The following is a 22,661-nucleotide window of genomic DNA, read 5'->3' on the forward strand; positions in this document are numbered from 1 at the left end:
ACTCGAATCTCCCTGAAACAGACCAAACCATCAAGTGTCGGATTCAGGAGAAAAAGTCGAGAGTTGACAACGTGGATTTTTTTTAAATTTTTTTTTTACAGTGTACACCTGAAAACTAAAACTCTTTGAAGTTTTCTTTAATGTTGCGACACGTGTCCCGGTGACCGTAAGGCTCTTCTCCTTGACACAATAGGCGGGGGGGGGGCTGTTTCATCGCCTCTCAGCTGAGATAGTAGTGGCTGCTGAAACCGGATGAGAGCGACTGTGTAGCTATGTGTGAATGTTTTCGGCTTTTTCCGTGTTTCTCACCTCCGTCGAGATGCTCCCGGTGTTTCTCCGCGAAGCCCCGCTGCTCGCCCGGCTGCTGTCCCCGTCTGACCGCCTGGAAGGGACCGACAACAAGCACAGGGGGGGGGGGGTTTAGGGGGTCGGACGGTCCGAAAAGAGGAGAAAAGAGATGGTGTGCTTTTTCTGTCCCCCCCCACTGGGAATTTCACTACTGTAACCCTGAGGGGGAATTCACTGCGTTTCATTCAGCGGCTTGTCAGCAGCGTGGAGAATAAAACACACACACGCACACACACACACACACACTGTATATCCACTCACACACACACACACACACACTCCGTGCCACCTACCGCCGCGCTCGGACTTTGACTGATCTCCGACTCGTTCACCAGGGAGGACTTGAGGTCGGCGAGGTCCCGCTCCGTGAACGCGTTCTCCTGGATCTTCTCCTCCTGCTCCCCTTCGTCTTTGAACGCTATCATCTCATCGTTCGCTCCCAGGTCGTCCCCGCCGCCGCTGCTCAGCTGAGGCATGTCTGCGTCTTTCTTCTCCTCCCTCGCAAATGTATCGCACTTTTGTAAAAAAGAAAAAAAAAAAAATACGCGTAACAAGGTAGAAGAAAGTGTAAATACAGAAGTGGGGGGTGGACAGAAAAAATCAAAGGACTTCTGGGTTGAAATCTCCTCGGCGCGTGTGTTGTTGCCTCCAAAGTGCAGAAAGTGCCTCCACGTACATGGAGAGAGGAGAAAAGTTGAGATGTGGCGTCCCCGGGCTGCTCGGCGGAGGACTAACGTTTCCCTGCTACAGCAAACAGCTCATTTGAGCCCAAGACATGGCGAGGAGTCCCGACATCAAAGGGAGCCGACCGGATGATTGACAGGTCCGATGACTTGTTGGGGGGTGGGGGGGGGGGGGGTTGTACGATTGTTTCTGCAGAGGGCTGCGGCTCTTAAAGAGACATCACCTCCCCGAGCTCTGCTCCACGGGCATTATGCATGACTTCCAGGGGCGTGTTCAAACCATCCACGGTCCCCTGGCTGCAGGAGCCTGCTGCTGCATCTTGCCACCGAAAACTTCTTCTTTAAGACGAATGTTCTCGGAGGGCGACAGAGCAGATGTGTAAGTAAGTAAGTGTATTTTGTTAATAAAGCACTTTTCAAAACCGAAAGTACTGTACAAAACATGCATTAAGATAAAAATGGGAAATAACAGAGTAAAACACAAAATAATAGAAGATTAAAAACTACACAGAGGGCAAGCAAAAACAATGGAACCATGAGGACTGGACCAAGTTAGAATATTTACGAAATAGGTGAGTTTTTAACGACCTCTAAAAAGTGTTGATGGACTTTTTCTAATGAAGGGAAGACGGTTCCAGAGGGTGGACATGACAGAAAAAGCCTGGTCACCCCTCGTAGATACAGTGGATCCTTGTATTTCTGCTCTGTATTGTAGTCAGCATTGCTTCATTACTGTTATGGTCTCAGGAAACATGATTTGATTCTAATGGAATTCTTTTCTTCGTTATTTTGTGCAGCACTACGTATGTCTTAGTTTTGAAACACATTTTGATGCCTGCTGTCCACAATACTCCAGAGTTTGAAGTCCCTTGTCTTACTTTTCTGCTGTCGTTCGTAGTGTTTTCTGCAACTAAGCATCCGACTGCAGAGTAGACGCTCTGCTTCCTGTTAACACCTGCACACCCATGCCCAGTGTACACGAATGGTCACGTGACATGCGTTTTCAGGGGTTTTAGTAGGACGCTATGATATGGAGCTTAAACACTGTGTGGACAGAGATCGTTTAGTTAAAATGCTGTTATATACTATATATATATATATATATATATATATATATATATATATATATATTAAATCATTTATTACCAGTAAAAAAAAAAAAAAAAGCATTCTCAGTATTCTAACAATATACTGCTACTTTAATTTAAAAGAAGTAAATTAAAACGGATAATTTCTCAAAGATTAAAGTCAAATTTACTTTCTTATTTACCATATTGAAATGATAATTACGTCCTCATTAGTTTGGAGCTCAGCCTTAATCCTTAATCAAAGTTTGCACAGAATCTTTACTTTACTTTTCTTTTTTGTCATCAATTGGTTTAAAACCAATTATCTCCAAATGATTATGAAAATGCATTAAAAAAATGATTTTGTTCTCTAATGTGGATCCATTTAATTATTTTATACAACATTCTTAACAAAGTTTCTCTAAAAGTGGTCTATTGGGGTGTCACTGCAGCTGAACCTCACTTTTGGTGATTGATTTCTGATTTACTTGGATTTTAATTGAAAGTATAAAAGAATAAACAGAAGTGACATCATGATATTTCTGAAAAAATTGCAGCTTCTTGGTGGGGCTCTTTCTGAGGTTGTGGATCAGGGGGTAGAACGGGTCATCCCATATTCAGAGGGTTGGTGCTTTGATCCCTGGCTTCCGACTAATCGATTTTTATGTTAACCTGCAAATAATTTGATTGTCAATTTATTAATCATCTAAACCTTCGATTGTTCCAGAATCTCAAATGTCCGAATTTCTTGCTCTTTCTTGTCTTACCTTTGAATAAATTGAATATTTGGGTATTTGTCTTCAGGAGTTGTAAATGTTTATGTTGACAGCTGGACTTGCTGGTGTTTGCATTCACAGATTGGCCATATATTTGTATTCACTTTTATACTCATTAAGTATTTTCAAGTGTCTCCAACACTGAACGTAAAACACAAAACACATACGCACACACTACTACTAAAGAGATTTGGGCCAGTTTTGGGTTTGATGATGGAAACCGAATCCTATCAGCTGCTTCTTTTACCTAAAAACCCGGCATGTCTTTCTGGTGAGTGGTTTATATAGAATATGTACTTTATCATGAGCACTCATCCTAAAGGTTGCCCTCGTCATATTAAGGTACACACATTTATTAATTCCGAACAATCATATTGCTTTATTAAGAACAATGTATCCATATTTTTATTGTTCAAAATGTCCCACACACTGGGAGAATCATCATCATCGAGTTAGACGTTAACTGGTAATTATGCAGAGTTGGTTTCACTTCTGTCCCAGCAGCCCGTTTGTAGTGGCTGTTGTCAAACTGTTCACTTGGTAGTTTTCACATTGTGGAACAAAACTCGTCATTTGCATGGACAGCAAAGTGCCAGCTGAGGCAGGAAACAAAAATGTAGGACATTCTGTGAACAACATCAGACGGCACGGCAGGCTCATCAATAACGGAGGCACAGCATGTTTTTGGCTGGTCCTTACATCCCCCAGATTTTGTAACTGTCTCCAAAACAGCAAAAAAAAGTGCAAGCTACTGCAACGGCTTGATCGGAGGAGGGAAAGAAGACGAAAAAAACACAAGTTCAAAGATGTAGACTTAAAGTTCTGATGTCTTATCAAACTCATAACTTGCCTTCCCCCATTTTCCTCCCAATGCCAATGCATTTTTAATGCTGATACAGTAGCATGGCTGGTCTTCTGAGTTTTTAATTGAGAAATATTTATACAATCCCATGCAGTGTCTTATTTGACTTAATCTGAGTCGGTTGCCTTGAATGAAAATGATGATCCACAGCTGAGGAGCAGAATTAAATACAAACAGAAAATCGGCCCGGTATTTGCATAAAACTGCATATTTATACAATATCGTCGATGCATATTAATAAAAAGATTAAAATGAGCGGTTTTAATGTATGCAAATCTAAATTATAAATGAGTTGTTTAAACTCCTTGTTTATTCGCCTTGATTAAATATAGACAGCTGTTTTTCCAGAGAGACAGCACCTCTCCGATGTGGGCCACTGCCTCACGAGATCGCCGCACTCTGATCTGAACACTTTCCCATGAATGTCTGCGCCGATGGTGAGACACGCTCATCACATGGGTTCAGGGGTTCACTCAAGGCTTTCGGCTGTATTCCGCCTGTCTGTCTCTCTCACAGACACATGCACCAAACAAGCACAGAAATGAAGCAACCCTCTCTACTCATGTTTTCTCCCGTTGTAATACAACACTTTGTCTCTTTTTATATGTCTCTCCCTCGCTTTCTCTCTCTCTGATCATTCCTCTCAGATCAGAGTTATATTTAAAATTCACTCTGTATGACTCACACACACACACACACACAAGCACGACACAAAGACTTTGTGCATCCTTTCCTATCAAATTTGATCGTGAACCCTGATGACTGTTGTGACATTAGACATCATCTGTTGACAGGAAAGACCAAATAAGGGAACATGAGCCGCTAGAGGAGATAAGCGGCCCCACACAGAAAGCTGTGACGCCAGGACGCCAGTTTCTCTACAGCACAAATACAAGATTTGTATCTCATCATGACAAAGACTGTGGTTGTTCTGATAAAGGAAATGTGTTTTATGCAAAGATCATCATTTTTTTAGTTGTTAACACACATGACTCTATGCAGTAAAAATAAATTGTCAAGAAATAATTATATGAGAAAGTAAATCAGGCATTACTGGTATGTATATTTAATGTTGCCTCAGACATTTGCTAAATATCTTCCTGCTGTCCCCCGTGTAAAATGTCCAGAGCAGGAAAATGTTGATGACATTTCCAACACTTGACGAACAGAAAACTGGAAGAATACAAATATCTCAGGTTGAAAAATACGTGAAATATATGTGGAAAACACAGACAAAGATTTCAACTGAGACAACAAGAGCCAAGAGCTTTTGGTGAAAAGGAAAAAATTGTGCAACAGAATTTATAATTAAACCCTGCCTCCTGCATGTTGAAACCAGGCTCCGCCCCTCCCCTGAACACTCCGGAAAGTTTCCTGCTGTGTTCCTCATATGTGAAAGACAAACTCCTGTAATTGTCCAGCCCCAGTATTCTAGAGTTCAGAATGTCTCTTCAATCCTCTAAAAGGTATCTGCAAATTAAACAAGGAAAAAAGCACAGTCTTTAATTGCTCTGGTTGACACATGCATTGAGGCCCAGGTTGAATGTTTGTTACCAAAAAAAAGGTTGGAAAGCAACAAACAGCAGTGATAGAAAAAGAAAAAGGCAAATTTATGATTCTACTTATAGCGCAAACTTCAACTCCACTGTCGGTGTGCGCAGAAGTAGTTTCAAATGTGAAGATAATTTTAATGAGTGCTTTTCCATTGCTCAATCATTAGTGGGGGAAATGCTCTTTCTTTAACAGGTTTTTTTTTTCTACAGAGATGAATCACAGTCGGTTTAAAAAAAAAAAAGAAAGATTATATACTGTGCTTTCTAAAGAAACATCAGGCGCATTAAAGCTGCAGAGTAATTAAATCATGTCCTTTCATTGGGGTTAAGCCACATCCAAGCAAACAGCTCTTAACTGGAACCACTTGTGTGCTTTTTATTGGTAGTTTTCCTACAATCAAAACCATGTCCTTCAACGCAGCATCCAAGCAGCAATGTGGAGCCTCAACAAATCTTCTCAACAGTTTTATGTTGTGTATGAGGTTCTGCAATGAAACAGTGAGCAACCCGAACAACAATCTAGGGCATAAAATGCTCAACAATAATGTGGTTCTAGGGAGATTTAAGATTATGACTGATTTAATTGTTTTCTAAATGTGAGGTGGACCAAGATTACCCCCAGTGTGCATGTAAGAATTGCCTTTTCAGACATGCGCTGGAATTTACAAGAGTGGCTGTATGTGAAAAATGCCTAAATGTCTGAATCAGATGCTCCAGACATCTTGCCTAACTTTTCCTGCCAGCCCTCTTAATAAAATGGCTGCAAAACAGAGATTACAGCAGGAAAATATCCTGAAAAATTCACAGGGAATTAGTGGTCGTGTTGATGACAAAACTGGAAGAATACAAATATCTGACTCAAACACGTCTGACCCAGAGAATCTCGAAAAATTGGGTCCGGACAGTTTCTGGAGTTGGCCTTTCATGTATGAAAACAGCAAAATGGCCCTCACTAGCTAATATTTGAGATATTTGATGAACAGTCCGCATTTCAAATGTAAATTTGTCAAAAATACATGATTATTCGAACAGTAGTACACTATAAATTATCAGACAATTATTTAATAAGTGAGTAGCACCAGTTTTACAATCATGATGAAAGGTTACAGAAGCCGCCTGGAGACAAGGAGCTGATCGAGTTGAAAGTAAAGAGTAAAGAGAGAACAGGGAGAAAAAAGCGTGGTCCTTTCCTCCAGCAGCTCCTGTTAAGACGTCTCCGAACAACCTGAGACGACACAGTGGCCAACAATACAAGACTGGTGTCCGCTCTCATATTTCTCACAGAGAAAACTGTTTGAATGTGATGAAAAGAGAAAAACCCTGGCTCAGCAAAACAAACCCAATTTGAAAAAAAAGGAGGTTGAGAACTTAACATCTTGTGCCAGATAATGACACTTGTTGGAGTTTTAGTTTGCTGAGTGTTTGCTGATTTGAATATGTCTCTCTTTTGATTTAGCAGAATGCAGTTCCCTTTACCTCTTCGTTAGCTCCTTATAAAAGATTTATGAGTTGATACCACAGATCTGCGCAGGGCTTTGGGGGTGAAATCAACAAACATAAACAGTGGAGGAAAAGAGCTTTGAAAACACATCGCTGGTCTGTGGACCAAGTTGCAAAACACTTTATTTATGACTTTGTGTCTCGCACAAGATCTGAAGTGTAATAATGTCGATTTTATCTCATCCTGAGCAACTTAAAACATGTCCAGCTGTAAATTCAGTAGCTTCATCAAACATATCACATATAACTGAAATAGCTTGATAATATAATGCTGCTAATCTAGATCACATGACAAAAGCAAGAGTGGCACTAAATAGAGCGCATACCTCCGCCATGCCCCAGCAGTCCCCTTGTATTCAGTCAAGCTGCACGGAATTTCACATACACATAAATATCAGTTCCTTTAACATACCTGATTATATTCATCAAGATCCATGAATTATTCTCAGGGAAAGTGGTGAAATGTAAAAAAAAAAGACAAAATCTTCTGAGTGAAAAAATCTATTTTGGATCCACACCCAAATTTTATGAGTTCTTTCTTGGCCCATGTTCTATCCTTCCACCAATTAATTATTTTGTAATCCCGCTGACAAACTAATAAACCAACCAACAGACAATGGAGCGGGGAAAAAACATATACCTACATGACGGTAATAAAAGCTAAGGATCAGCTTCGAAACATAAACTGTATTTAAAGATGGATGCCAAGAAGACACGATGGCTCCCCAAAAATGTAGCCACAGCTTCTCGATCACCACCTGGTGGCTGGCTGCAGTATAGGTCATACACTTCCACCTCCTCCATGTAAGTGGTTGGGACATGGACCAAACTAAGTCAAAGTACATGTTAAATACATTTGTTTCAAATATGGTTTCTGTAATTTTAAGTAGTTCTTATCACACTGATATTTGCAAATTTTTCTGGTAAGTTTGGTTTTAATGACTTACTCAACGTCATGATTGACAGCTGAGAGTGGTGAGAGTTGGTCGACACCACATTCATTACTGCGCCGACTCTGCACTGATAGTGGAAGGAATAGGATACGCGTTGTCCACCTTTATCGATGCTTCCAATACATTTATCATGTTGGTATAACACTGCATGTTTTTATGGACTCATGCGCATTTAAAATGACAACAAATTTCCCCAAATTTAAAGCACAAAGCAAAAATAAATGAATGAAACCAGGGTCGAAATATTAGTTTTCACTCTTTTCCAAGGATCATCTTTTAAAGTCCCATCATTCCTTTTCTCACTTTGTGCTTTCTGTCTCTGTGTAAGAAGAGATTACCAATTTTTTTTATTTTGAACCGTCTACGTCTGCCTGTGTGGAACAAAAAACCTTCAAATGCCTGCACGCAGCCCGCTCTCTCTCTATTCCCTGTGTTCAGAGGAAAGAACAAGCGAGCTGTGGTTGGAACAGCTCCATCTCCGCTCAGGCCTGCCTCAGTTCATGAACTTTTTTCAGACGTGCATTAACAAATCATGGCCCAGCTTATGAGAAAAAGGTCTGATAGTGACTGGGAGTAGCAGCGAGAGAGCTTCTGCGTCACGCTCCGTCACCACACACACACACACACACACGTGCACACACTCACACATCACAAGGTTTGTCTCAGTGTGTCATCGGTGATTTGCACATTGAAGCATCAGGTGACTGGAGGTTGGAAGATACATTTTATGAGACACTCTAAGAGAGGTTGCCGGTAATTTGCTTAAAATGCGTTGACTGTTTCAAGTAATCTCTGACTCACCAGTAAAACAATGTGGGAATTTTTACACATGAACCAGTAATTATCCTGCAAATATTCATAGAATGATCATATAAGGTCAAAATTAAATAGAAGGGTGTCTTTTAAGTCATAAAAATTCTCACTTGTCTTTAGTTTCAGGGCAAATTAGTACTTTCTTTCTTTCTCTGTGTGAACCTGAAAACCTGAAATAAAAGGTTTTCGTTCCTTGTTTATCCCCTGTCAGGAGTCAATACATGATATAAACTCAATACAAGTTATATCAGTTATTTACAAATGTGTTATGGTTGTTTGTTTTCTGCTGTTTTTCTTACATGGATCTACTATTTTGAACCTTTTAATGCTGTATACGTAGTTGAAGTCACTTTGCATGTAGACTACTGCATTAGAGCCATTTTTACTGTGATCAGAAAGTAGATGTAAATAATTACATCTAAAATAATAATAATAACTGAAAAAGTTCAGAAAACTCAAAAATTCAAGGCACCTTACTGCAATGGAAGTTTGAGGCCAACTCAAACTCTTATGTTTTGAGAAAATCACCGGTAGTTGCGCCAACTAATAATGTTTTGTTCAGAAGAAACAGTAAAAATTCGGCCAATTAATTATGATTTGTAAAGATAACAAACATAAGAAGTTCAATATTCGTGTTGAAACAGTAAATAAAGCATGAAATATTTTACTGCACCTTTTGTCTCTACAGCATCTACAACATAATACTCTATCATATATGTGAAGAGAGGAAAAATTGTGAGTTTGAGTATCAGTCTGCTCATTCTTCCTTTCATTCATTTGGTTGAAACTCTAATTTTCTACACCTGCTCCTTTATTCTCCATTTTCTCATTAGCTCCCAGCAGCAAATATGTCCATCCATCCATCCATCCATCCATCCATCCATCCATCCATCGATCCATCCATCGATCCATCCATCCATCCATCCATCCATCCATCCATCCATCCATCCATCCATCCATCCATCCATCCATCCATCGATCCATTGATCCATCCATCCATCGATCCATCCATCCATCCATCCATCCATCCATCCATCCATCAATCCATTATCTTTACCGCTTCTCCTTTAAGGGTTGTGGGGGGAGCTGGAGCTGACATTGGGCTGGAGGCGGGGAAAACCCTGGACAGGTATCACAAGGCCAACAGAAACCATTTTCAAGCACGAACTCCAGATAATGTCTGGCTAACTGGGTCCAGAACGCTGGGTGAAGAACTCAGCAGGACATAAATTCCACGGTGGAAATGACAGTTTTCCCATAATCCCATATTGTCAAAAGCTCTAGAATCTCGTCGTTGTTGACATCTTCGTCTGTGTCTTCTACGTGTATGGCAGCTCTTTGTCAACCTGAGTTATGTTTATTCTTTTTGTTTTTTTCCAGTTTTGTGTTCGTCATGTGTTAGAAATGTGATTTTTTTTCCTGTTGAATTCTTTCATGGCCTCACTCATTTTTTTTAATAGGGCCATGATGGGAAAAGTTCTGAGAAAATGGAGCAACTGACTCGGACATTTGCACTCTCACATACAGCACCTCTGGAAAATTTCAGCAAAATTTCTCACGTTTAGTGCATGTCTGAAGGCAGCACTAGTATTCACATTCACCCATTTACCCAGTGCTACTAAATGCTGTAGTTCTCTATCACACATTCACATTCATGCCAGTGCAAAGACTGTCTCTTTTCTGAATATCACGACACTGACCTTGGATCAGTTTGGTTTTGGGTTGCATTAGAAGAAGAGGAGGATCAGTCCTCTAGTCTACAGGTTACTGTGCCCTCCTCACACACAGACATATGGGCACGCACACACACGCACTCACACACACACACACACACACACACACACACACACACACACACACACACACACACACACACACACACACACACACGCGCACACACACACACACACACACACACGGAGCTCAGGGAGAGAAGTGTTGTAATCTGGGAGGCAGGAAACAAAGGGCCTCGTTAATGCAGAGACTCGCAGGGGCCTTTGATGTGGAGCCAAGCCATTCACTCCTCACGTCTCTCTCCCTCGCACACACACACACGCACACACACACACACACACACACACACACACACACACACACACACACACACACACACACACACACACACACACCCAGGCAGTCTCTTACCACAGAGCGTCTCAAACACACACTTTTGCAAACACAGAAAATGATAAAAAGAGCATAATCTCCCCGAGTCGAGGAAGCGTGCCTGCTATTTAAAGCTCGATCTATTAGATGCGAATCAGCCAACACAAAACACGCTCACACACTGATGAACCACAAAGCTGCAGCGTGGCTCAATGGAAACAAACAAGTTTTTTTTCACTGCACATTTTCACCTCTGTGTGGTGATGTAAGTTTCCACCACTGCCATTTTATTTCAGGAAGAAAAAAAGAAATTTCAACTTGTAAAACCAAACGTCTTTGAATTCAATGCTATAGAATCAGGATAGTTGCGGTAGTAGCAATCAAGTGTGGTGTACATAGAAGTATGTACCCCTTCATAGAGGCTCATAGAGGCCATGATCACAGTTGCAGGTTTTAGGGTCGTTTTTGTATTAGTGGTGTAGTGTAGTGTCGTAGATGTCATAGGCTACATCCACACTAACACATATTAGTCTGGATTGGCAAACATGGAGATTTTGCCACTGATGACGCACTCACCCACATCTGCATCCTGATTGGCTCCTATGGGTCACAACTTGACTGAATGCGGCGAATGCAAACTGTCGTTCTCGGTAACAGTTCCACCTCAGTCAAGGGAAGAAATGATGATGTTGTCACCATTTCTGTTTCTCTTTCGTACTGTTTTGTAACTGAGCAACCACCTGAAATAGAATCTCCTTCCTGTTTACACCAGCGTGTGTATGACCATGTGATATGTGTCTTCAGGTGTCTTTCTCTTTCAGCAGTTGAAATTTCTATGTGTTTCTATGTGGATTGCGATGAAATTTAGTGCAAACTTCATTCCCCTGATTGACTTGATGAAAGCTGTACCAGAGTTGTACCAGTTCTGGGAGAATCGATGCTTGCACTTGTCGCTGAAGTCATGGTCTTGAAAGGAGATCAAGCTGCAGGGGGGTGTTGACACGGCACACAACTCCAACCACGACCATGGTAGGTGTCTCCGCAACTGTCACAGCCAATACCACCTCCTCCTGGTTCACCTCCTCCAGGTTCTTCAAAGATAAAGATGATTAATGGACGGATCCATGGTCCTCAGAGGATGAAACCTTTTGAGGTTGGCGATCACCCAACCTTTTCCCCATTACCACCATTATTTTTGATTTTGTAATTTTGTAAATTTTTTGTTGAAACAAAAGGTATCAAATATATTAGATTTTTCTATTTGTATGTATACATGTCTGCATATACACCTTAATATACACTATTTCTATTGTAGGAGATATTTGATGTTGCAGTATAGTGATGTTTGTGTAATTATGATAATTTTTTACTATTGTCATCGGAAGTGTAGTTGTTGTTATTATGTCCGCTAAGAGGCTAATCCCTCCTCCAGTATATTGTGATGCAGGAGGCTGCAGCTGTCTGGTTAGTGTGGCCGTGCAGTTGTTCTCCTCTGCTGAACCAACCTGATATTAGTGGTCTGTGTGTTCACCGCAGTGGAAGAGGCTCGACCGTGTCTCTGATGAACGTCCTGCCCAGGGCCTCATGTCCGAGGAGCACGACACACTGCATGAAATGTTAATAATCACAAGTCGTCTCTTTATTTACTGTTTGATATCAGAGTTCAGCTCAGTTTTTAATTTCGTCTTTTTATTTACGTTGTGTATCTTGCACTGCTTCTGCATAATTTTGCCTTGTTGTTTTGGTCACTAATGAGTTTTTGGAAAAGAAAGACGCAAAACACGCAGTCATCTGCTTTCAATGGGAAGACGACCACAGTGAAATTGACAAAAACTTTGATGGTTTGCAACATCATTCTGACACACTCGTCCTCTTTGGCCCGAACATAAAGCAAATGTTTACTTCGCCTCGCTCCTGAAATAGAAACAGCTGCCTTATGAGCACAAAAACACAGAGTATAACAGTATTTTTAGGTTATCGTAAAAAACTGCAACTTCTAGCTGCAGTTTTTCTTTTCTGTCAAATTATTTGTTTTCTTTTATCACCTTATAAGAGAGGTAAAGTTACAACAGGGTTAAAATGTTTTTAGAATAAATTCATGATCTGTAATATGATATCAAATGTTTTCATATTTTCACATTGTACATATTTTTATTCTAATTTCTATATATTTAATTTTAATGTATTATTTTTGTAATTCAGTTCTTGTTTCTCAAATTGCTTTATCTTTACCCCTGTTTTTCTACTTGTTTGTTATTCACCAAAGACTAAAGCAGATTCCTCGTATATTGAACTTGTCAACAAGTACAATTCCGATTCTCCTGAACAGGCTTTGCTTCTCCCCTCCTTATGAAAACCATATATATCTTTATAATTGTCATCTAGGTAAATATCAACATTTAGCCACCTTGATATATCGGTCAACTCAGCAGCCAAAGAAGCTGTAAAATGTGGGGTTATTTTTAATTACCAAGCAAAAGAGGAACTGGTGTCGATGCTAATAATGTAGCCTAACAGAGTCCTTTGAGGATCCATTATGTTGACTTTGATATTTTACAGTAAATGGGCAGAGACTGTGGGTGGCAAAGTCAAGTCTTGTCTCACAAGGATTACTTTCATACGTGTCCCTCATTATTTGAAACTTTGACCATGTTTAATATGAACATCTGACACCGTAACATTATGTATGACAGCAAATGAGGAAAAGCATAATAGATTCCCTTTGGTGTTTGCCAACAGCCAATTCGAGCTGCTGCATGTTTCATTCATGCAGCGGAAAGAGCACAGACCTACATGTATGCAGACACACACACACACACACACACACACACACACACACCACACATAAACCTCGTTGACAGCTATGACATCCAAGACAATTCACCTTCAATGACAAGGAACAAAACTATAACTAAAATTACAATTAGAGCTTCGACAAATCCGCCATTGTGTTTGCTCCCTTTGGGGTTTTTACAAAAAAGAAAAGAAAAAGAGGAGCGTCACAAATCCAGAGAGACATCAGAGTGCTCTCAAACTAATGGCAGGCCTATTAAATGTGTGCGTCCACAGTGGTCTCTTTCTAGTGGTGAGTGGGCGGCTCGAGAGTCCTGCAGTTGACAGTTAGCAGCCGATTCTGGGATCAGTTTTTCCGCAGCAAAGGGATTGATGTGGCCCAGAGGAGGATGTGGATTCGTATGATGGATCATTGTTTAGGTTTGAGGAGTGGGTGTGTGAGCCTATGGGTGTGTATGTGTGTCAGTGTGTGTGTGTGTGTTACCATGCCAGTCCATGCAGTTGGAGTTAAAGGATTCAGTATCGGCCCCACACTACGTCCCTACATGTGTGCAGACAAACATCTGCATGGAAGTAGCAAACATATGTACTGAACACGCACACGCACACGCACACGCACACGCACACGCACACGCACACACACACGCACACACACACACACACACACACACACACACACACACACACACACACATAGTCAGTTTTTAAGTTTTCAGATAAACTGAATGCTCCCTTATGGATTGAGAAATATTCTCATGTACCTAAGGCTGATGAAAAAAATCTAAAATCCCCTTTAAATCATTTACAACATGCGGCTTCTCAAAGCTTGAGACAAGGCTGTTTTCTTATTTCACAAATTTGGGTTTTAGAGAGCTTTGGTTTTCATTTACTGTGACATGGCCTGTTTAAATTAGGGTTATCGTACAAAGATACTCTCTCTATCTTCACGTTTATTCCAGTAAATAAAGTTGGTCTGAGGTGTGTGTGTGTTGCTCCATAATGGGAATAATAAAGATGGCGGGTTGTAGGTCCAGATGAAAATAAAGTTGCATATAAGTGTCAGAGCCATTATAAAACTCTTTATATGCTCTTTTGACCATTTTCATGTTTTTTTGAGACAATCCCTATATCTCAGTTTCTCCTCTCTCCTTCCCCACCGACTGTCTAGTTGCATAAAGTTCCAGACTTCATTGGTTGGACACACACTGTTGAAAATAACAACAGTGCAGCATCACAAACACAAAACAAATCTGGCGAAAGTCAAATGGAGATGATCATGAGACAAACTCTAAAATTACAAGGAAATCTGTTTTGAATCTGAACTGATTCATGGGCATCTATTCTTGCTGTTGCGGTACTGAGTCAGAAGAACAGATGTAACATGGGCAGAAAGGTTCAGATGCTGTTCGTATCTTTATAATCTGTTCATGTTTGACTGATGTGTTGTATGCAGTTTTATCATTAGTAAACATTATCATAAAATGCTGTTTGCCTGATAACACGGATCAGGCTAAAAGGATGCAAAGGATTCTACAGGACAGTCATGATAAAAGTATCTTTGGCAGGAGGAGGAACGCAGTCTGTGTCATGCTTATATACGGACATAGAAACCAACCAAAGAGTTGATCTATCTGATCAGAATGAGTCATTTTCCTCTGTATATTGTGCAACTGGAGAAAGCCCAGCTTCAAATAAGGAAAATATGTTGCTTACGTCAAAAACAGAACCAGGAACAGGAGCTGCCACTGTTTCTGCTGTTTGTGCTCTGGTTTATATGAGGCTTCACAATATTAGAATTCTGGAAAAGATTAGGGGGGAAGGATGTATGTTATTGAGAGTGACTTTCAAAATGGGCAAATAATAGTCTGAGGATTAATAGATTTCCTAGTTGCACTTTGACTTTGGAACATTCTTACAGTTTAGCTGTTTTACTCTAAATTGCTTTCTCGCCTTTCCTGCGATTATCCACTGCGTTTTCTGAAATTGTCTTTGTATGCCTTTATGTTGAAAAGAAAAGTTTTAAATATTTTCTTTATCTGTGGAAAACATATCTTCATTCAGGCTGTATTTTAATTTAATACAAACATTTAAAAGATAGACATAAGACATCAAGATAACAAATATAGGAATTTGATCTGGTCTGCATGTAGGTTGTGTTTTGTGTTGTTATTAGATACATGACAGCGAACGGAATTTTACTGGAAAGAATGAATTGAAAAGTTATTACATTACAGAAACTATAGACTTAAAGTTAAAGTTACTTAAATTTCCACAGCATCAAAGCAAAGAGCCCAAACAGCCACGTTAGAAGCTAAAGTCAAATGTAGGGAGGGTCGTGTCGGACAAAGAAAACATCCTGGTCCTTTTTTAACTCACAGTTTGTTGAATAAATGTTTTATTAGGAGGTTCATTTTAAAAATGACTTTTTAAGTGCATTTATGTATTTTCATCCCTGAGTGAAGACGGCAGTAATGGCAATCACAACTGACCTGCCAAGGAAGTGTAGTAAATCACATTTAAACTTATTTTATATACAGTTCCTTCTCAAAGGTTTAACCAAATATTAGTTTAATGGAGGTGTAGGCAGCAGCCGGTTACACATACTGAAAGTCACCACATAAAAAAAAAATTGCACCCGAGGGTCATATCACATATGACGTCAAACATTTCCCAGAATGCCAGCACATACATGTTCAGGAAGTTGAAGTCAAACATTTTCACTTTGAGCTAGTATATGAACATATTGGATTTTTGTCTCTATACTGATGTTGTTGTGAATATTGAACATGTTTTGGTATCAAACCTCATTCAATCTGCCTGGGAAGCTGATTATCTGTAATTGGCAACTTAAGTAAAAAGTATCAAAAATATATTCTATTACAGAACTCCAGTCCTGTATCTTAAATCTAAATCAGGTGAAGTATTATCATTAAAGCATCTTGTGGAGATAAAGTTAATGTTGACTACTTTATATTTCTGTTTATTTTTATCTTAAAGGTGCTTCATATTTTATATTGATAGAATGTTTTTGTCAAATAAATGTAGCATGGTGGAACTATTGTCAAATACCTCAAAACTGTACAATACAGCACTTGAGTAAATGTTCATATACTATATAAAAAAACTCAGCTGTACAATGTAAACCCACAAATGATGTATCTTAACAATGTTTTTTTTTGTTGTATTTTCCAATCTTAATTCTGCTCTTTTAGACTTAACTTGCTAAAATAACCCTGGAATTAAGGCAAAAATATATCAATAAGTACTTTTATATTGTGCTGTATTATTAAGTGAAGAACAGCTACAGTATGTTTGAATGACATGTCCAAAGATACACATAAACAGCCTCTTTCTCGAGACTTGGTCATTGGCTCTGCTGGTCACTCAGTGCTGGCACAGGGAGCTAGACTGACCTCTTGAGGTGTAAAATGGGAATTAAACTAGGTCCTCAGAAGTGTGAGCTCCAGCACATCGTTACATCAGAAAGAGGAAGAGAGAGGAATACCAAAACAGCAAGTCTGGTTTGATTCCTTTTTTGAAGTTTAAAGTTGCCTTTTGACCCGTTAAGGAAACTTTACTGAAAAAAAAAGACTTGACTGATGGCAAAACTCCCCCCTCTCGAAAAAGTAGAAAACAGACAAGGACAACTGACAATCTGACAACATTTGATGTCGAAACATGAAGTGATTTTTTCTTTCTGCCCTCATGCAAATGATTGTGAAAAAGGTCAAACCCTAACTTGAGACTCGCACTCTGAAGCAAACCCTCTCATCATCTCATCATTCGAACTTATGCAAAATCAGAAAGCACATTATTCATCGTGGCAGACTTTGAAAAACGATTTGGTCCCATCTGGGTTTGATCGGCAAATCTTCCCAATACTTTTTTTTCTTCACGTATGAAAACAGAAAACTCTCAGGATTTATGAGACATTTAAGGACGGCTGGAACACTAGCGTATTACACACTCACACATCATTTTTACTGTGACTTTTGTCAGAGTTATGGCTCCGGGTTGAATGGAAATGCAGATGAGTCGGGTTCTGAAAACCTGGTTTATACTTTGAACGACTTATAAGTGAGTAAGTTTGATTATTCGAGTCGAGGACCTTTAAAAGCCACTTGAAAAGCGCTGCATAGTTTCAGATGGCTTCATGAATAGTTTAATATTCAGAGATTTAAGAGTTTCACAGAACTCAACACTGCACGATGAACTGGTTTATGGTGCAATGCAGGACTGGAAATCTTATTTATAAGTAATAAATTATTTCTTTTACTAAATCACAGAGGGGTTTTGTCTGAACCCGAATTCATCAGAGAGACATGTTGACAATGATATCTCTGCTTGTTGTACTGTAGTTAGATGGGGCAGCAAATAGAATAACACGTTTTAATGTTACACGAGAAAATACCTCTAAGATAATTCAAATAACTTTATTTTCACAAGCATATTATTATATACAGTATATACTGTGTGTGCATGTATGGACTGTATTTATGTAGCACTTTTCCAGTTTTATCTACCACTCAAAGTGCTTTACAGTACAAGTCACATACACCCATACACACACAACTTCATACAGTGCTTCCATACCCTTCCTTTTTTCTATCACACACCAGACAGGAGCTCTTTGGGATCGAACCACTGACCCTCTGGTTAGTGGACGACCCTCTCTACCTCCTGAGACCTCTTAAAGTAACTCTAGAATGGCGCATAGGAAAATACACTGCATAAGTCATTCCTAGGAGGGTTTATCTTTTCACTGGCCTCCGCAGTATTTCCTGATGAGCTTGTAAGAACTGTTAAAGGCCAATTCACACGTCAGGCTGAAGTAAAGCAAAATCCCCTGATATGAAATCTCGTGAGCCTCAGGGCTGGGCCGGGCTGGATGTATGAGAAGCCGAGGCCTCGTAATCTCTTCACTGTGACTCGCTTCTTGTGTGTGTGACACCAGGAAAGGGGGGCGGGGGTGGGTTAATTACATTAATCCAAAACAAATAAACGTTTGGCAGCCCTTGAAAGGCTGTGGGAAATGGTTGGATATCGAACTGACTTTCGAGTCCCCAAAACCTCAAGCTTTGATGGTTTCTACTTCACTTGGAGACTGAAAACACAGATTGGTTATCCAACTGGAGCTGAACCGGTCTCCTCCTGCCTCCCCCCACCCCTCTCTCTCTCTGATCCTGAATCTCTCTCTCAGTATTTTTCTTTCCTTTCCTCCTCCGTTTCTTGCTTTCTCTCTTTTTACTTTAATACTTCCCTTTTTGCCTTTTTCACTGTCACTTTGAATCACTCGCGCTAGGGTCTTACTCTTGCGTCTTCTCTTTGTCAAGTTTGTCTTTCAAAGTTTTACTTTTAATAAATATTTTACTTATAAAATGTTCCTTGTCATTTGACGGCAATTATCTAAAACTGACGTAACAACAACCAAGAGATTATGAAATCACTTTTTTCTTGGATGAAATACTCTTATTTCTCAAATCTCCCCTTAACAATAGTGCAACTTGATTAAGCCTTGGTCCTTTGAACTTTGAACTTTTCTATTGACAGGCACTCAAATGTTTCTTCATTCATTGGTTTCCAAGATGTCTTCACCTGTTTGCACTTTTTAAACAATTGTTCATGAAACCAACAAAAGCTGTAGTTATTCTTCCATTTTTTCCTTTATTGCCACCAGCATGTTTGTGGAATAGGTTACTCACACAAAGTTTGGCCCAGACATTCATGTTCCCCTTGGAATGAATTGGAAGTTGATCCTTTGATGTTTCCTCTAGAGCCATCATCTGGACGAAATGTGTCCAATACTTTAGTTTGTTTTATTGGAGCTAAAACTAATAATATCCCCATCAAACACATGTGTGCTTTGCTAATTAGCTAATATTAGCATGCTAACACATTAAACTAAAATGGTGAAAATGTAATCCCTGCTGATCATCTGTAAGTTAGCATTGCCGCTGTGAGCATGTTGCTACGCTAGGAATAGCATGTGCTAATCACAGTATTAGATTAGAAACTTCTCAAAGAGGTTTCACAGGAATAAAGGGTATTATTGTTTGTTGTTGACCTGTTTCATCATTAAAACCAATATTCCCTTCAGCCTCATTCTGCTTGGCTAATTAGTAAATGTTAGCATGCTGACATGCTCCACAAAACCGTAAAGCTTTTAGGAATGTTTGACGAATAGAATATTGTGTTTTTTTATTTATTTATTTATTTTTATCTTTCCGTTAACACTTACTAACTTATGTCAAGAACAGTTTTATAAAACATTATCCCTGTTAAACATCTGCATGTTAGCATCGCCACAGCGAGAACATGGCCGCTAGTATGGTCAATGTACTGCTAAACCTATCATTTGCTGTTTAAGTGATTTCCAGTGTCAGGCCTTTGTTTTGGACTTGTAGCTCTGTGCTTTCTCACAGTGACAGTTAACAGTCACCCTGACTCGCCCGATGCTTGTTCACCGCCAACGAACCCTGTCATGAAAAAGGAAGAGGGCCAAACCCAAACCCCAGCTCATCCTGGAACCTGTAGTTTCACTCTACCATACAGTAAGTGTGTGAGAAGTACAAGTGAACGGGACTCTATCTTCTCACAGTATATCTTGAGCACCAGTCTTGGGAACAAGCATTATACTCCCAGGCCCTGTTGTTGCAGTATAGTGTACTTGTACATGTCCGGGGTCATGATGATGATTTACAGTGATGGGATACTGGAAGTGCTGCACAACCTAATTTGTTCTGGGTTTCCTGATTGGAAAGATTATAGAGCACTTGTTTTGCGACGGCGACAAATGTGTCACCACACGTATCCCAGCATCGGCTCCGTCTCTCGGGTTGTTATAAACACACAGGGAAAACAATCTGAGGCCTTTTCCTGATGTGTGGCTTCTGGGGGAGGATTTGGCCGATTTGAGCGTCGCTGTGATGTACTGTGTAGCTGCTGAGGCTGTTGTGTAAAACCTTTATTTGGGGTTTTGTAATTGACAAAATGTATTTGTGCGGGGAGAGCAGCTGAGGACTGAGGTTGCATCATCAGCCGTAAAGTCGGCGGGATCAAGGCGAAGCGGAGCCGCTCTTCTCGCAGTGAGTGAGCTGAAGGATAATAATGTATTACATCACAGCTGACAGAGCCTGACTGAATGGAGATGTGACTTTGACCGTATGAATTACATCAGTCATAACATGTAATTAAAATTACATTTCACTCAGATATATGATTTTGATAAAAAAACTGGTTTGCTTATGCGCTGGGAAAACATCAGAAGTAGCATATTCTTACATAAGGCTGTTTGCATTTTATAAGCTCTTTTAATAATTAATTTAATTTGCCGTCTTTTTGTAGTTTCGCTGTGAGAAAGCCTCTTTGAACAGCATGCGTTTTTCATGATGTGGTTTTTTTTCTTAATTTGCCATGTAGAGAACGGGCTCTGGATGCAGTTAAGATGTTTGTGAGCAAAGATAAATACAACGGAGAAGTTTAGACAGGCTCCAAACCCCAGACTTACATAAATGATTTCATTAGGTCCGTCGAGTCCCAGATAGATTGTTGGTTCCAATGCACACTATAAGTAGTGTGGACAAAATTCTATATAACATACAAGTCGTTCTATATAAATATACAGTGTTCACTCAGATGTCTGGGGCAGGGGCTCCCTTCATTTTACAGCTACAGCTCCAACAAGTTTCTGCCCACAGTAAACAGTCAAAATATGAAGTTAAGAAGTTAAGAAGAGTTTTGTTTGAAAATAGTAGACGTGATGAACAGAACTCCCTTTTGTACAGTGGAATAAAAGGTCTCTGTATCGTGTGCGTCTGTGATTTTTTTTAAGGAAATCCAAACAATGAAAAAAGAACGTACATATTTTCCATTTTACGTGTCATTTTAGGTATTTGTTTTATTGTTTATTAAGTGATGTTGGTTTATGCTTTATAAAGTGTTTAATGGTCTTGTACCAGCCAACTCGTTTGACATGCTTGCAGTGCATGAGTCAGGCGAGGTCGTCCAGTTGTTTGACACAAGTCTTTCAATTGTTTCAAAGTGCAACAGAAAACACTTTTGATGAGGCATTTCAGTTTTCTATCCAGCAATCTCAATGTAAAACCAACCTCTTCAGCCTTTTCTTTAGATTTGTTTAGTCTGTTTTATGGCAACTGCTAAGTTGTCATTATTTATTCAATCCTCTATTAAGTATTTACTATTTTAAATTTAGATTTTCTTTTAATTGTTTAATTTGCTTCATTATTTCTTTTTTTCATTGACAGTACAATTTTTTTCCCCATGAGAATAAAACTGAGGAACATGAGCAGAGAAAATATAAAAGACTTTGCATTTCACTGACATGTCTAAAAGGGGCTATCAAATAAAGTTTGATTCATTGCTTTAGACCACATCCACATTACAATAACTAATAGTGGTCACAGAAATCTCTTTGAAAACATTTAGTAATGATTTCTCACTTCCCACAGCGGCACATGTTCAGATCCCACTGTGTGTTCTCACTGCAGCGTCTCTGGGTAAACAGGAGTAAACATAAAGGAGGCAACACTTTGTCGCCTTCAGCTTTCTCTGTGATCCCTCACCTTCAGTGTTACCATAATACAGTGGATCACACAACACGTGTCACCACTGAGTGTGTTTCATGGTTATTTTGTCAGACGGGTTTGCGAGCATGAAACAGTAATTTGAACGTCTCTCCAGGGCAGCAACATGGGAATTAACTAAAATACTGTTTACTATATTGTCTATGCCTGGAGGCTTTTCCCCCCTGCGTAAAGAGATGAAGGATTTGTGAATGATTTTTGATTCTATGTTCCCATCTTTTATTGAGTTTGATATCTGTTTGTATTTCTGGAGACACTTCTGCTGTTGAAAGAGGTAGAAACATAACTCATCCACAGTTAGAGACAAATTACTCCGTCTTATGTCTTTGTGTGTGTGTGTGTGTGTGTGAGAGTTTGTGTGTCTGTCTGTGTGTGTGTGTGTGGGTGTGTGTGTGTGTGTGTGTGGTTGTACCAGCTATAGCTGGGTCTGGCATTTAGATGTAACCGTTTGCATCTCAACAAACAGCCTGTTTACGCCCAGACAAACAGTTTTGTCTGATTTCCTCACATCTCTCTCAGTGGAAACCACTCTTCATATCGACAGTAGAAGCTTTTTGAAGAAACTGAGGCCTCTTTCTTAAAGACACACAGAATTACACAACCA

General features: G+C 39.7%; 1 protein-coding gene across 10 annotated transcripts in view; it reads right to left on the reverse strand.

Annotated features, from left to right (window-relative positions):
- tcf7 (transcription factor 7) overlaps positions 1–1,192 on the reverse strand; it is a 61,034-nt gene extending 59,842 nt beyond the window's left edge. For 4 of the 10 annotated variants that reach the window (XM_034606583.1, XM_034606580.1, XM_034606586.1 and 1 more), the window contains exons 1-2: positions 642–824; positions 310–382 (exon numbers count right to left, since the gene is read on the reverse strand). In XM_034606583.1, coding sequence (XP_034462474.1) covers positions 310–382; positions 642–824 — 256 coding nt within the window. Of the gene's footprint in view, positions 1–309; positions 383–641 lie in introns of all 10 variants that reach the window. The other 6 variants (XM_034606585.1, XM_034606587.1, XM_034606579.1 and 3 more) reach the window with 5 other exon arrangements.
- Between the last annotated feature and the right edge of the window lie 21,469 nt (positions 1,193–22,661).

The sequence above is a fragment of the Hippoglossus hippoglossus genome, chromosome 14 (assembly GCF_009819705.1).
Source record: "Hippoglossus hippoglossus isolate fHipHip1 chromosome 14, fHipHip1.pri, whole genome shotgun sequence".
Classification (NCBI taxonomy): Eukaryota; Metazoa; Chordata; class Actinopteri; order Pleuronectiformes; family Pleuronectidae; genus Hippoglossus; species Hippoglossus hippoglossus.